At 40.3% G+C, this 15,477-nt stretch overlaps 1 protein-coding gene across 1 annotated transcript; it reads right to left on the bottom strand.

The window, feature by feature from the left end:
* Positions 1 to 928: 928 nt before the first annotated feature.
* Positions 929 to 8,101, bottom strand: ccdc92 (coiled-coil domain containing 92). Its single transcript, XM_086173775.1, has 4 exons — positions 7,897 to 8,101; positions 5,182 to 5,344; positions 4,606 to 4,647; positions 929 to 2,775 (listed from the first exon to the last, which is right to left on the bottom strand). The coding sequence occupies exons 2-4, from the start codon at positions 5,315 to 5,317 to the stop codon at positions 1,967 to 1,969; spliced, it is 987 nt and encodes a 328-aa protein (XP_086029901.1). The 5' UTR covers positions 5,318 to 5,344; positions 7,897 to 8,101; the 3' UTR covers positions 929 to 1,966.
* Positions 8,102 to 15,477: the final 7,376 nt, after the last annotated feature.

Below are 15,477 nucleotides of genomic sequence, written 5' to 3'. Positions count from 1 at the left end.
CCATCTACACCTGAAGGACAAGGGCCATTCTTTTGAAGAACCAAATGCCCATATTCTGGCCAGTGAAGACAGATGGTTTGAGAAAGGAGTCAAAGAAACCATCTTCGTCAAAACTGAAAAAGCCATCTCTGAACATTGGAGGGGGCCTCAGACACAGCCTTTCTTAAACTTATAATGCTGTACTGGGATCAATACCAAAATGGATTTGCACACACAGACCGGGCTCATCTGCACCCTTCAAACAATCAGGAAAGATTCACCACCAGAACCAGCTACTGGAAACTTCCACATGAGCCTCAGTTCATGTGATCCAACACGTTTCACCCCTTTGTTTAGCATTACCTTTTCACATTCCAATCCAAGTAAACCCACAAAAGTTGCTCTTTTCTCCCAACGAATGACACCAGCATTGGCACAACAACTCCCTTAGACCGAACAACTCTAACATTAACATGACAAGCCACAATAATCTAGACCCGCCCAAAACCCTGGCAGTTATATTCGGTACCTCCCCACAGATCGTTAGAACTAACAAAGCCTCTTGGATGAGGGGTGAAAATGTCTTCAAGTGAAGAAATTCAAGTCCAGTTGCCACAACATGATGATTTCAACAAGAGCTCCCCATGACCTGGATGACTGAGAACCTCCACAGACAAATAAACATTCAGTGTTTAGGAATATTATGAACCAGAGACATGACCTTTACAGGCAGCACTCATTCCAACAAATGGGCAAGTTTTGAAACAATGTGTTTTATCATTGAAACCCCTATTGAGAAGAGCCAAGTGTTCATCTCTGCAGTCAAGTGTGATTTAAAATAAAGAATGTTTGTCCTTCTTAAATGTATTGTTGACCAAATGCCTTGATAACATACATTCCTGTCATCCCCATATATTTTTCAACTGTCTGAAATTATAGAACGCAAGAAGCCAAACAAAAGAGTGTTACTTTATTTTGTTGATCTATAGACAAGTGATCATGTGAAAGCAGGGTATAAAGTGGTCAGTGGTACGCTATCTACTTTCAGTGTTCCAGCCATTGTTGTCTCCTCTAATAAATAATAAATAAATAAATGAAAAACAATTTCTTATAAAGGTGCAGGCTTTATAAAGTATAGTTAATTATATCACAAAACCCTATTTCAGCAGTGCTTTTAAAAAATTCCCTTGTATCACAAATAGCATCATTGGGAATGTTTAAACCAAAACTTGACTACTCACTTGGTCCACCTATACAGTTTCTTTGCACGCACGCACGCACGCACGCACGCACGCACGCACGCACGCACGCACGCACACACACACAGCTCTATTTACCATCGTTTCAACCTACTTTTCAAAAATAAATGTGTTGTTTGAGCCATTTGAGAAAAAAAAAGGATAAATTGCAACTCCTACGCCCTTTGTTACATAGCTGATAGTAACATTACTTTGCTGATATTGCGAAAAGGTGAAAGACATCCAAGGAGTAATAGTTTAATCATCTGAGTTCTAGCCTATGCAGCTGCAAACATCTTGTTATATATCAAGTTGTAATGCCCAAATGGTTGTTGAAGAGATAGAGCAGACAGTGAGTTTACTTTTAGCTAGGACTGCACTTCACAGATTGTGTATGGTTGAACTGAGCAGGCACTGATGCAGACATTTGGCTGAGGATTTGTTGATGCACCAAATTGAACAATATGATGCGAGAGTCTAAGCATAATGTATAGTACAAGATTTCATCAGGTTGTACATTAGAAATATTTGGCATGCTTTATAGTTTCAACTGTACATTAAGAAAAAAAACAATCTTTATGGAATAACACGAACAAAATGATCATTTGTCTTTTCTTTTCTTCTTTACATTGCAGTGTTGCGTACAAAGCAGGGTACACAGTGGATTCCTGCTCTTGCAGTGTTGTGTATATTGATGTATTCAGCAGATATGAGTGTGCATTTATGCATTTATGTGCAGGTTTGCAGTTCTACACGGTCCTGTCGGCTCCAGAACGCTTTCGGACTACTTTCTCTTCATTCACCTGGTCTACAGCCAGTGTCTCCAGCTCTGCCTGAGGTGGGGCAAGTGGAACGGTGCCATGGGGGATGCGGTGAGCCACACCTACATGAGCCCTGTGCTGGCGATCCCGAGCGGGGCTGTGCCGAGGACTGGCAGTGGTACCCAGGGGAGGAACTGGTGAGCGTTCAGAGGCTATAGAGGGGATAATAGGAGGCCTTTCTCTGACTACATGCAGCTCAGGAGACTCTCTACCAGCCTGCAGGAAGGGTGTTGGGTCAGGCATAGCATCCACAGTCTCCTGCAGCACAAGCCGTCTACCATCTGGGCTGAGGCGGTACACCTCTGTCAGCTCTGGGTGAAGGGGCTGGGACAGGCTCTTCTTCATGCGGCGCCGTGGGGTTTCAGGCTGCCTGTCCTTTGCTGACGGTGGTGAAGGCTTGTAGGAGGTGACGGGGCTGACATTAGGGCTGGCCTCAGATGAACTGCCCGCCAAGAGTTTTTTCTTGGTGGCATGAAGCTGTGAGGTCAGGTAGGCAATCGTACTCGCTCTCTGCTCCAGTTCTCCGGACAAAACGGCTAGTTTGTGGCTCTTTATCTTCAGCTCCTCAAGGTACTTTTTCTCCCTCTCTTTTATGGTATTTTCCAATACAAAGATCATGGCATTCTTCTGTTCCAGGTCCCTGAGCAGCTCTGTGTTCTCCTCCTCTTTCTTTTTCAGTTGAGCCTCCAACTCCTCACACCTCCTCTGAAGCTCCCTGCATCGGGCCTCACCGCTGTCTGTAGACACGACACAGTAATGATATTTAGTACAAAAGCATTGCATAGTCAGATACACAATATTGCTGTCAGAGACTAAACAGCAATTACTGAATGGTAAATGGTTCTGTCTTTTGTAATAAATAAATTTACTTTTAACTAATTCATTTTCACTTTTAGTGAATTTGCTTTCATATTTTTGCCCTAAATTTACTTGTTTAAATCATGTCATTTTTGAAATCAGGGGAAAATGCTATGTATCAATCAACACCTTTAGTTAATCGATAATGAGCAATAAACTGCTTGAATATAACAAACATATTACCTTATAACCAGCAATATACAACGTAAAAGTAAAAAAAAAAAAGCATATATATTATTTAACAAAATAAATAAATAAATCAATAAAAAAGATAAAAGGGCCTATTTGACATGTTTTTCAAGAACCAAGCCCTTGTGCACAGTGGTTTAAGTGCAGATACAAATGGTCAGGGGGAAAAGAGAGACAGGATGATCACATTTACACCAACTGCAGTGGACAGAGAGCCCCAGTCTCACATTTCATCTGAGGAAGAGATGGAGGACAGTGCTCTCTGTCGACCTTCATCACTGCAGCCCCACCCTGTCTTGCCTCACCCTTTTTTCCACAGACTATAATACAGCCATCTCTCCTTGTGCATATGTGCAGTATGATGATTTATTCTGAAAAGAAAGTGAGCTTCACATTTCCATACAACACATTTAGTGTAAAATAAACATACAGGGATGACGATCGAGACTTCAATGTTTTGCCTGGTAAATTGTCACCTCGGTGAGAGCAGCTCAGCCCTGCTGTGCTAAGCAGGTTGCAGGCTATGCATTAGTGCTGTGACAGATAATCTCATTTCCACCACTCCAATCTCTCAAATTCTCCACACCAGCATGATAGGCCGATTGCTGGAGACTCTTAACACTGCACAGTGTAAGTCAGCCATGTTAGAAAGCACACAACACACTATGACCCTGGTGAGGCACAACATGCTTATTGATCACTGAGTCTAGAGCTGGGTGTCATTATAAATCTGTAACTAGATTATTGAGGAGCTGCAGGCAGCCTGTCAGGGGTCCCCATGACTGCAGTGGACAGTGGCGCCTGCCAGCAGACACAGGAGATCAGGCTGGAAAGGGCCAGTGTAGTGCCTCATGTCACGCAGTGTCATGGCTGTGGTAACACGGGGGAGGGGCAGGTGGCATTGCGGACAGGGACCTATAATGAACAACATGCAGTCCCAGAATGCAATGCATTCTGGGTGGAACAGTATTACTAAGAAACACGGGTTTTCCGGTAAAGGTATTGTCAGGCAAAAAGATCTGATTTAAAATGGCTCATCTAGTTTCGAAATCAAAGGAGAGGCCATTAGAAAACTAGTCACCAATAGTCACCTTGAAAATCACTGTTAAAGGTGCATAAGAATCAGCTAGAAGTTGTGAGCTATGATATAAACACCACAATATAATCATAATATTTTGAACAAGGGACAAAAAAATACACATTGACATTATTTTAACATAATTTATGCAATGATGGACTGAATTCTTTTTCCATGATGAATTAAGCTGTTCTTCAATTTGCTGAGGACATACTGTATTTTGTTACAGACACCGTATCCAATGTAACTGTATTTGAAATGTCCAATGATACTGAAACAACCTACATTAATGTTGCATTCTGTATATTTACCTACCATTTGCTTCATAGTTATGTTGGTCTTTCAGAAACATGACAGGAGGAAAAAAAATATCTATCACTGAATTATGGTATCAACTTCATGTCAAGCATGCAGATGTGTGTGCAGCATAATTGAAGCTCACCTGAAGGATCAGAGCTTCTCACAGTGAGCTCATAGGTCAGGTCTGTGAAAAAAGGGAGAGGGTAACTAACATTACAACAGGTCAGTTATCGAGCAACACACTCATCACACAACTATAATTTTTGCTTGCAGACACTCAGCCCATCCCAAGATGGATATTTATTTTTATAGACTAGTAAGACGTCAGTGGTAGCTATACAAACCAGTGCACCAGAGGTATGCAGCATTATGTATAAAGAAAACTATAGGATTTGTTTTCAACCATCATTAGGTCCCCCCTTTATAACTGAAGAGGTGGATGATATGAACAAGTTCTGCTATTGCATCATTCCATAACAGAATCAACTCGCTGGCCGTGGGATGTATTCCCATTAAAGATTGACTTTAAAAAGGCAGAAAGCAACCTATTCCTATTGAGTTTTGGTCGGATCCATTATACATCTATCAATAAATTAATATTATTAATACTTTTAGTTGTTTCTGCAGTTGTCAGATAAGAAAAAAATTCATCATGTTGTTTATGCGCCAGTTTACTTGATCAGCATGATAAGAAATAAGCTGCTTGTGGAGAGCTCACCTGTGCATTGCTGTTGTAACCTGCGGATCTCTGCATGAAGCCCCTTTAGTGTGTTGGCGTGGTCCTGCTGGAGGAAGAGCAGGTTTTTCTGCGCACTGTGCAACTGATTCTCCAATGTGACATTGGCTGATGCCATGGCTGATTAAGGTTTCCACACACCAGCCTTCACATCACCAGAAAGTGACAGAAAAAAGGTGAAGATTACTATAAAAAAAAAAACAACAAAAAAAAACAAAACAAACTTGCTTGCCAAATAAGCCACAAGACTATCCTTCAGCTACGCCTTACCAGTTTTTGGCATGTGCGCCAACTTTAATCCATCTGCAAATTGCAACTTATAAGAGGATGCATCAAAGTAATCGCAATCAATCTATCTGAAATGACAGTTAAGCTTATATTTTTTAAAACCGTTTCTGCAAAGATGCTGAATTTCAATTCAAGGGAGCAGCGTAGCACAGGACGCAGAGCAATCGTCCTTGGAACCGAACATTTCTGGTTCGATTCCCAGCTCCTCGTTGTCTGTTGAAGTGCTGTTGAGGTCTTAACCCCTGACAGCTCTCCTGAAAACAATTGTTATTATTTGGAGACTTTGTTGAGCTAGCAATAACTGATGTGTATTTATTGATTTAGGATGAGAGTGAGCCACGCCTGAGATATGCCAGAGACCATACAGAGACACATCCAATAACCATAAATTGTAATTGATTTGCATTGAAAACAATCCTCCTGATGATTTTAGATAAGAAAACAGAATAATTTACTCTGTCCTTTAATAACATTCTAAAAGTCTAAAAATTGAGAAATGAGCATTGTGTAACTAATAAATAAAGAAAATGGAAATATCAGATATGAGTGACATGCCTCTTTCTATGTTCCATACCTCTGACTGCTACTAGTAAAACTGAACAAAACTTGAGGAGAGTGAAAACAACACTACTAGTAGAATGACCCCCAAACCCCCTTCACTGGATGTCCTTGTGTCTAGGGACACACAGTCACTCAGTCACAGCATGTTCATGCACTGCTAGATATCTGAACTATGCTAAGAGTTGAGAGCACATTGATCCCTGTAACAGACCCCTGAGAGCAAAGGGAGCCTCTCCCTTCATCCATGAGTCTGCTTCAATAAAATATCCCAAACACTCCCCCTCATTCTTACATCATCAGCTTACGAACATTAATATTTCATCTTGTAAAGACTCCCAGCCGGAAATCACTGATGGATTTCTGTGTGATCTCCCCCCTTCTTTGGTTAAAAAATAAAGGACATGGAAACTAATTCTGATAAATTGCAAATACTGCTACTGGTGTGTAAAAAAGGCTGTGGAGATCTGGATAGTCTATTATTGATGAGTAATGCGGACTCTTTCCAGTAAACCCTGCAGTGCATGCATATCTTATCCCAGCCCTTTCCTAGAAGAGCTTTCCATTTACAAAGGCATGACTTCAGCCAACTTCATAACTTGTCTGATGCAGTAACATGGGGGTCACTGTGGAACAGCTGAGAACAAAGTCTGCTCAGAACCGCATGAGGACTGAATTAAATATGAAAAAAAAATTAAATGCGCATATGTCACTTTTCAATACAACCATGTCCTGTATTATTCCCTTGAACCAACAGCAGCATTTACCCGTAAAGTCAATATGAACAATCAATGACATACAGTAGCAGGAAATATTAGTCTGTAACCTCCACCCTCAGCCACCATTAGACCCAAGCCTTCAAAGCTCCTCCAGGAACAAAGCGTTTTCTTTGCACACTGACGTCCATAAATCAGCTGCATGGACCTCCTCTTTACTTTGCTGGTTACACGTCTATCTCATCACACTTGTTAGCAATCACCAGCATCAAACCGTCCGACACTCTTGGCGAGGCGATGAATTCCTCGAATGAAATAAGCTACAGCACGACAGAACGCTAATTTGACGGCATAGACACTGGATGAGTTCCACCGCACTTTCAGTTTCAGCACCTGCATTGCGGACAGCAGCCGGACCCACATCTGACTGACGTTAACTCGAAGCTACTCTTCATAACAGCAACATCGGGATCGCTGCCTCCACCAGACGTTCCTGATAGAATTACCTTCGGTGGCTCGACCTTCTTTATTCCCAAACCCATCGGCTAACGCTCAACCGCGGCCTGCGGCGTCTGACTGCATAGTGCTTGTTTACAGCGGATCCCGGCTTGTTGTTGGGCATCGTCACAGTATTTTGTACATACAACAAAAGCTGCTGCCAACCGTCACGCCCAATCCCACGAAATGTTGACATCTACATGCTTTCTAAACGCAAACACCTAGATTTGTGAGAGATGGCAGATTATATATATATATTGTGGGGGGTTTCTGGAATATCCCACTAACGTTAAATTAGCCAAACGCCTCTCGATATCAACAAAGGTTCTAAAGATTTTAGGACCACTGAGCGCATGTAACGAGTTTTCAATGATTAAAGATGCTCCCGACAGAAAGGACCGACAAACACAACGAGAAACACATATCACAGATATAAACCTGTGTGGGGACATTAACAACAGATAATAAAACCACATTTATGTATATCACGGGGTCATAATCCGTGGCATACCATCATGTGCTTAGGTAAATGGATCAATCTCTCTCTGACTGAGAAATTAGTCAGAGCTTTAATTATGCTAACCTAGCTGAGCTGCTAACGACGATATCACGCCCCGTTATCTCGCGGCGGGCTTACCTTGAGGCTAAAACACCCAGCTGTCGAAGATAAATAAAATGACTGTAAATTGTAGTTGGGTAGACGAGCCACACCGGCTGACCTAAGTGCGTTCTGCCTTGCTGATCATGTCGACGATGCTGTCAGAAACGTAACTTGCTCTGGTGAGTGGAGGGCGGCTGTGTCAGATTCCTCTCATCTCCCTGAGCTACCAGACAAAATAAAGCGATGCATCATGGGAAACCAGGGTAAGTCATCTCACTAAATGCGATTCATTTAAAGGTTTTCTTCTCACTCATTCACCAGTTGCAACCAAAACCGAGCTAATAACTCGATCTCATCGAAAACAAAACAAAACGAAAAAACAAAAAATCGAGGAGCCGTTGACGGGGTCCTGTTCTTGTTTTCAGTGAACGGCGTCATCACCATAGCAACAGTGTCAATTGCCTGGTCAGTAGTGATGCATTTGCGCCATCTAGTGACATCAGATTCTATCACAGGCATAGGGTCCGCTATTTAACGCAAATTTGTCTCCAAATTAATCTCCTCCTTTTGGCTTTTCCCTTAAGGGGTCGCCACAGCGAATCACCTTCTCCATCTAACCCTATTCTCAGTTAACAAGAAAAACTAAATGTGTTTAGGCTTACACCAAGGGCCACTGGTAGCGTGTGTATGACCGAGTGAAGTCTGAAGTCATGACAGAGTGAGATACCATTATGGTTCTTCTTCTTCTACTTTCGGCTTTTCCCTTCAGGGGTTGTCACAGCGAATCAACTTTCTCCATCTAACCCTATTCTCTGTATCCTCCGCTCTCACACCAACTACCTTCATATCCTCTCTCACTACGTCCGTAAATCTTCTCCTTGGTCTTCCTCTAGACCTCCTGTCTGGTAGCTCCAATTCCATTATACATCTACCAATATATTCACTATCCCTCCTCTGTACATGACCAAACCATCTCAGTCTGGCTTCTCTGACCTTCTCTCCGCAACATCTAACATTTGCTGTTCCTCTGATGGACTCATTCATGATCCTATCCATCCTGGTCACTCCCAAAGAGAACTTTGGCATCTTCATCTCTGCGACATCTAGTCTGCCTTTTCCTGTCTCTTCCTCATTGTAACAGTTTCTAGGCCATACAGCATCGCTGGTCTCACCACTGTCTTGTACACCTTTCCTTTCATTCTGGACGATAGTCTTCTATCACATAGTGCCCCTGATACTTTTCTCTACAACTACTTTGCAGTCACCGATCTCTTTCAGGTTATCTTGTCTATACAAGATGTAGTCTACCTGCATGCCCCGACCTCCACTCTTATAAGTTACCCTGTGTTCCTGTCTTTTCTGGAAAGAAGTGGTCACTACTGCCATTCCCATCCTCTTTGCAAAATCGACAACCATCTGTCCCTCTGCGCCCTGATCCTGTATAACAAATCTGCCCATCACTTCTTCATCCCCTCTATTGCCTTCATCAACATGTCCATTGAAGTCTGCACCAATTACCACTCTCATCTCTGGGGATATTCTGCATCACTTCATCCAACCCATTCCAGAACTTCTCTTTCTCCTCTAACTCACATCCCATCTGCGGGCCATAGCCACTTGCAACATTGAGCATCACACCTTAAATTTCCAGTTTCAGACTCACATGTCCATTTGACATTCTTTTCACCTTCAGAACGTTCTTAACAAACTCCTCTTTTCAAGATAACTCCTACTCCATTTCTCATCTTGTCATTGTCAGTACCACGACAGTAGAACTTAAAGCCTGCTCCTAAGCTTCTAGCCTTACTACATTTCCACCTGGTCTCCTGGACACACAGTACATCCACTTACCTTCTCTGCAGCATGTCGAACAACTCTATCTTTTCCTGTCAGAGTCCAGATATTCAAAATCCCTTTCTGACGAAACCCTCTGCATTTATCTGGGCTTGGCCCGTGCTGCCCTGAGGCTGCGTTAATGCATATAACACTGCAATAACCCAAATATGTAATAACATATTTGGCTTTCGGATTTCCCAGCGATCAAGCTATGGAAGGGAAAGGAATCAGTGACAATGGATATCAAGACTACTGCTGTTTGAGGAACAGCTGACAGACAATGAACTGGTAGTAGAGAGGAGTGGTGTCACTCAGTGGTGTTTAGAAGCACTACATCAGAAAACTGAAATTCAGAATTCTTTCTCTCTCTCTTTCCTTTTCCCCCAAACCCTCCTGTTCCTGTATACTTCTGTTTCTAGGCAGCATTACAAATAAAGAACATTTTTATTCCCACATTACAAGACATATACATACACTCGTTGGCATGTTTGTGAATTTGTAAGGGTATCTTGTCCTTGCACTGTAAATTAAGTATTTGTAAACATTATTCTACACACAACATAGATATTCATTTATCTTTGTTTATGACCTTATATTAGCTACTTACTGTTCACTTCTTCATTCATTGATGTTTGGCTGATTCAAATACACTTGCAGTTGCAGTTGAACTGTAAACCTTTACTTTCAACGTCTGAGATGTCAAAACCCAGAAAACAGTAGCCATTTTGTTGTATTCCAAAATATTACTTTTAATTATGTTGGCAAGAGGAATTCCTATGTGTCATGGTTACTAGGTAAAATGAGACAAACCATAAACAAAAAAATTAATTTCCCTTCTGGACCCCAGAAAAAGACTCACGATCGAAAAAGAAAACAACTTACTGAACAAATGGAATTATTGTCTATGTCCAGAAATGTTGTTTTTTGAAAAAAAGTCTTTAATCTCTCCTTGGCTTTGGCATGTTTGTGATGGGGATTAAATTCTTCTCCTTTCTTTATTTTTAGTGTTTCTGGCATGCATCCCAGCTGCAGGAATGAACCAGCCAACCAGGTGAGGGGAATGTAAATGATCCTTTCCGCTACTTAGCAGAGGTGAAAATAATTCCTCAGCAGAGACCTCAGCCTTTGGTTTGTTTTACTTACAGACTACACTCATCTTCATAAATTATAGTTAGCATTAAAAAAAGAGGTAATCCAAAACAAAAAAAGGCAAGCAGGGTTCACTGTTAGCTCCTCTTGTTAATCTTTTGTCTTTTGGTGTGGTTGACTTGATGTGTATCCAGTCCTGTAATGACATTCACCAAGTAGAGAAACAGTTTTCCACCTCAAGTATCAACAGTGGAGTTTCTGTGATAAGATGGCAATCCTCATAAAAGTCCAATTGACTGCCAAGTGTGTCTGCAGAAAGAAATGCCCTTTATTATGTCCAAGATAAAGAAATACATTCATCTAAATACTGGCAAATCCAGACATGTCAACCGTGAGGTGGTGAGGGTGTTGGACCTGAGCCGAAAAGACGTCAGATGATATACTACTGGAAAAAGTATTAAGAGTGAACTGCTCTTTTTCTTTTTACAACTAGGTATTTGACAAAAACTGCTGAACATTTTTTGTGTTTCTCGGATTAACAACATTGGTAGAAGCTGTTACAGGTTCTTGTCAAATTCATGGAATTATAAATGAAATCTAAGCATATAGGAGCTGGTCTCAAATTGACCTGGTTGACTGCTTCTGCTCTGACAAGGAGCCAACAACAACACTTCTCAGATTGTAATAGTTTTACAGTTATTATATTGAGGTTGGCAAGGTAAAATGCCAATGAAAAACTAATGTCATTTTCCAAGACATTTTTGTACAGTACTTGCCTGTCCAAAAAAAGTCAGAATCACTTGACTGTTTAAGTGGGTGTCATTTATGCAAAAAAAAAACTTCAGAGTAAGTCATTGACATAGTGATGGCATTAACTTATTTCAACTTTACAGTGCCACATTTAATTACATAAAAGCATCCAGGCTTTATAACCATGGTGAATTATTTTCTGTAATTTGTCATCTTAAACTACCACACATATGGCAGCCCCAAAGGTCAAAAACACAAGGGGAAACAGTGAAACACAACACAATATATAGGATCACATGAGAACTAAAACTAAAACATGGCAATGTGCAATCTTATTAACCGTGGCACAGTGGCTTGCACTTATGCCCAAAGGCAAGAATGTCCCTGGTTTTCTTTGGAGGTTCTCAGTCATCCATTGTGATTGTGAATTCTTGTCAAAATCTTCTTGTCATGACAACGAGACTTGAATTTCTTCACTTGAAGATGCTTCACCCCTCATCCAAGAGGCTTCTTCACATCAGATGAACTGAAGAAGCCTCTCGACAAGAAGATTTCAACAAGGTCCCTTGTTCTTCTCTGACAGGCCTTTCTGTGTGAAGTTTGCATGGTTTTCCTCTGGGTTCTCCGGTTACCTCCCACAGTCCAAAAAACCAAAGTTGGTTAATGAGAGACATAAAATGTCTGAGACATTTCAGTGAGAGACTGACTGGTCGTATGTTGCTAAATGTGTGGCTCAGTGATTGTACTCACAGGGTGTACTCCACCTCTTGTCCAATGACAACAGAGATAGGTTCAAGTCTCCCTGCAACGTGAAGTGCAAGATGAACAGTATAGATAATGAGTGAAAGAATTGTAATAAATTCTTGCTGACATACTGTATTTTGTCATTGTGTTTTGTAAAAGATAGTAATTACTTTGTTTTAGTCATATTTTACTTTTCAACATTGTACTTTACTTGGTGTCATGATATTTAATTTCTTGTTTTTTATTATATGGTTTAATTTATCCATCAATCCATCAATCCATCCATCTTTTATCTACCGCTTTATCCTACTCAGGATCGCGGGGATGCTTGAGCATCTAAGCTGTCATTTGGCAAGAAGCGGGCTACACCATGTTGCAAGGCCTCATGTCGAGAGAGACAACCATTCACTCTCTCATTCACACATCTGGCTAATTTTCCAAATTTTTTCCAATTAACCTGCTGCATGTTTTTGGACTATGGGAAGAAACCGGAGAACCCAGTGGAAACCCATGCAGACATGGGGAGAACATGCAAACTCTGAACAGAAATGTCCCCTGTCAGAATTGCACCGGGGGTGTGATTTATGTGGACAGATATTCCAAATTTTTTGCTGTAATTGTTCTTGGCGTGTATTTTTATACTCATCTTGATTTTTATTTTGTCATTGTGTTTCAGACTTTCCTGTTGTACTTTTACCTTCAGAACTATTTTAAGATGTTTTTTTAAAACATGATAGACAGTAAAAAAAAAATTAGATATGCACATATAGATCATCATCATCATCATCATCATCATCATCATCATCATCGCCATCTTGAATAATGGTTAATTTTTCCAGGACTTTTCCATCCCTGCATGGCATCAGTGTGTGTGTGTTTGTTTGTGTGTGTGTGTGTGTGTGTGCGTTGGCGAACAGAGCTAGATAAATAAGTCTATCTTTCACACAAAACAAAATGTTGAACCAATAGCAGACTTTTGAATCCCCACTCTTTGAAATGGAGACTTTTTTATCATAATATCCGGATTATTAACTGCAACTTTTTTTTCCACACGCTTTGAACATTGCTGCTTAAACAGTGATCTGTCTAATTTATGGATATTTTGGGGCTAAAGAGCTTCATACCGCCAAAACATTTAGCCTCGTCACATCGGATCACTTAAAATTACCGTGAAATTCTGAGGCTTCTGAATTACGATGCTGAAGAAGATGACTTAAATGGTTTTAGTAGGGTTTTAAGACGAAGATATCGATCAGCTGGAGCAGGAAAAAGTGGGTATAGAAAATCAATGGGTGGACTTTTCCTTGTGTATTTCCTTAAATTACTATTAATTTTTGTCATCAGCTGTGTTACAGGCACTGTTCGAAAAAGGAAAAAAAAAAAACATTTCCCGTACAGCATTCGTGGATGTAACCGGAATGTATTTCATTAGACATTAAAAAAAAAAAGTTTCCGTGTAACATCTTTGTGTGTGAATATCTTATTATTTAACTTAGACACCTGCAGCTTACAGACGAGTGCGGCCGATATATGTACACATATATTTATTTATTTTTACCCGGTGCGGCTTATATTCGAGTGCAGTCAATTGTCTGGAAATTACGGGTAATTTCATTTGCTCTGTGACTATCTGGTATGGAAAGGATTTGTCTGTTCAACTTTTGGAACAGGATGATTATCATCAGCATACAGACTTTATAATGTCACCATTTGAAAACAGGAATATGTGAAATTGGGCTTAGAGTAGAGGTTATTTCAACAGCAATCAAATTCTCTAAAATAATTTTTAACTCCAATTAATTCATGACATATTTACAAGCTGACAAAACATAGGTGAACGCTGAAGGGGAATCACAGCCAACGTGTTTCTTTGGGCCCTTGTGGAAAATGCAGCTATGGAATCATTCCTTCGCCAATGCAAAGTGGCTCTGGCTGTATTCTTGTAATATGGGTACATAAGAGGAAACCATGTTTCTCTATGAAAAGGTTTTTTTTTTTACAAATTTCAGTCCAAGGAGAACACTGCCAATTAAAGTGACACTTTAATTTCAGGTGGTTAATCAACCTCTGACACTAAACTTTCATTAGACATTGATTTAAGATGCTAGAAAAATGTGTGCAAAGATATAGTCCCTCCTGATTCAGGGGTACACAAGCTGTGATAATACATAAGTGAAATGGACAGTGGTGAGCCCAACATTGTGGCTTGCAGATGAGCTTCAGAAGTGCCTAGAAAGGATTAAAATCTAGAATGAAGTTATATATTTTTGGAAAATTCAAATAAATCCCTTTCAATACTTTTTACAGGAGGTAATGTATCAACTTTTTACAATATAGTTAATAATAAGTATGGGGGAATTATCAAATAACTGCATGGTTAGGAGAGATAAATACATGTCTTAAAACAAAAACATATAATGAAATGAATAATTATAATGACTCTGAACCAAGCAAAATAATTTACACTATGATAAGTGGAGTTTCTGTGATCTGCAACGATATGTGTTTGAAGTCAGCTTCCTTAAACTCTTTGTTTTTGGTGTACACATTATTGTAGTTTGGTAAAACTGAGAGAAAAAGTAAACCATATGCTTCCCTGGATTCGGAGCAGTCATTAAAATCCATCAGGTTCTTATTTCAACCACCTTAGCCTTCTACTTTGCACCACAATAATCAGCGCTGCTAGATACAGTTCAGAGATCCTCTATTTTTCCAGAGAAATAAGAGACTAGTTTTAGATTTCCCCTGTTTTCAATTGAAATATTTTCATTCTTGTCTAGTCACAATAAGAATGAGTATTCTGCTGATTTGTCTATTTCATATGCCCACGTTTATTCATACGCCAACCACTGTTGGAATACACAAAGAAGGGATCTAAGAACACTGGATGTTAAACTACAGAGAATGTCAGTGAAGTACAATGCATGGCGCAGCTGCGACTGCCAAATAATATAGTATAAACCATTTAGCGTCCATGTAAAGGTCCTGGACAGATATTAAAAAGGACTTTAGATCCCTTGCTGGTCAACTAGAAAAATGCATGTGGCTACTTGCATCATTGCAAAGAAAAATCTGCACTAGTATGAGAGATTTGTGTGATATGGCTGGCAGATCTGTGGCTCTGATGGAGAAACATCAAAAATTCCATGGTGGGTGTCTTAAAGAACTTAGCCACTATAAAATTGTCAAAACACATTT

This window comes from Fistularia commersonii, chromosome 26 (assembly GCF_037954325.1).
Source record: "Fistularia commersonii isolate RoL2024-O1a breed Wild chromosome 26, RoL_Fcom_v1.0, whole genome shotgun sequence".
In the NCBI taxonomy this organism is placed as follows: domain Eukaryota; kingdom Metazoa; phylum Chordata; class Actinopteri; order Syngnathiformes; family Fistulariidae; genus Fistularia; species Fistularia commersonii.
Note: the sequence above shows the minus strand (reverse complement) of the source record. Positions and strands in the feature narration are given on the sequence as shown.

What these genes read in the sequence shown, in the direction of transcription:
- ccdc92 (XM_086173775.1), bottom strand. Translation starts at nt 5,317, where the DNA reads ATGGCATCAGCCAATGTCACATTGGAGAATCAGTTGCACAGTGCGCAG. An exon ending in GTTACAACAGCAATGCACAG is followed by an intron (nt 4,648 to 5,181) that starts GTGAGCTCTCCA and finishes CTTTTTTCACAG; the next exon opens with ACCTGACCTATGAGCTCACT. An exon ending in GAGAAGCTCTGATCCTTCAG is followed by an intron (nt 2,776 to 4,605) that starts GTGAGCTTCAAT and finishes TCGTGTCTACAG; the next exon opens with ACAGCGGTGAGGCCCGATGC.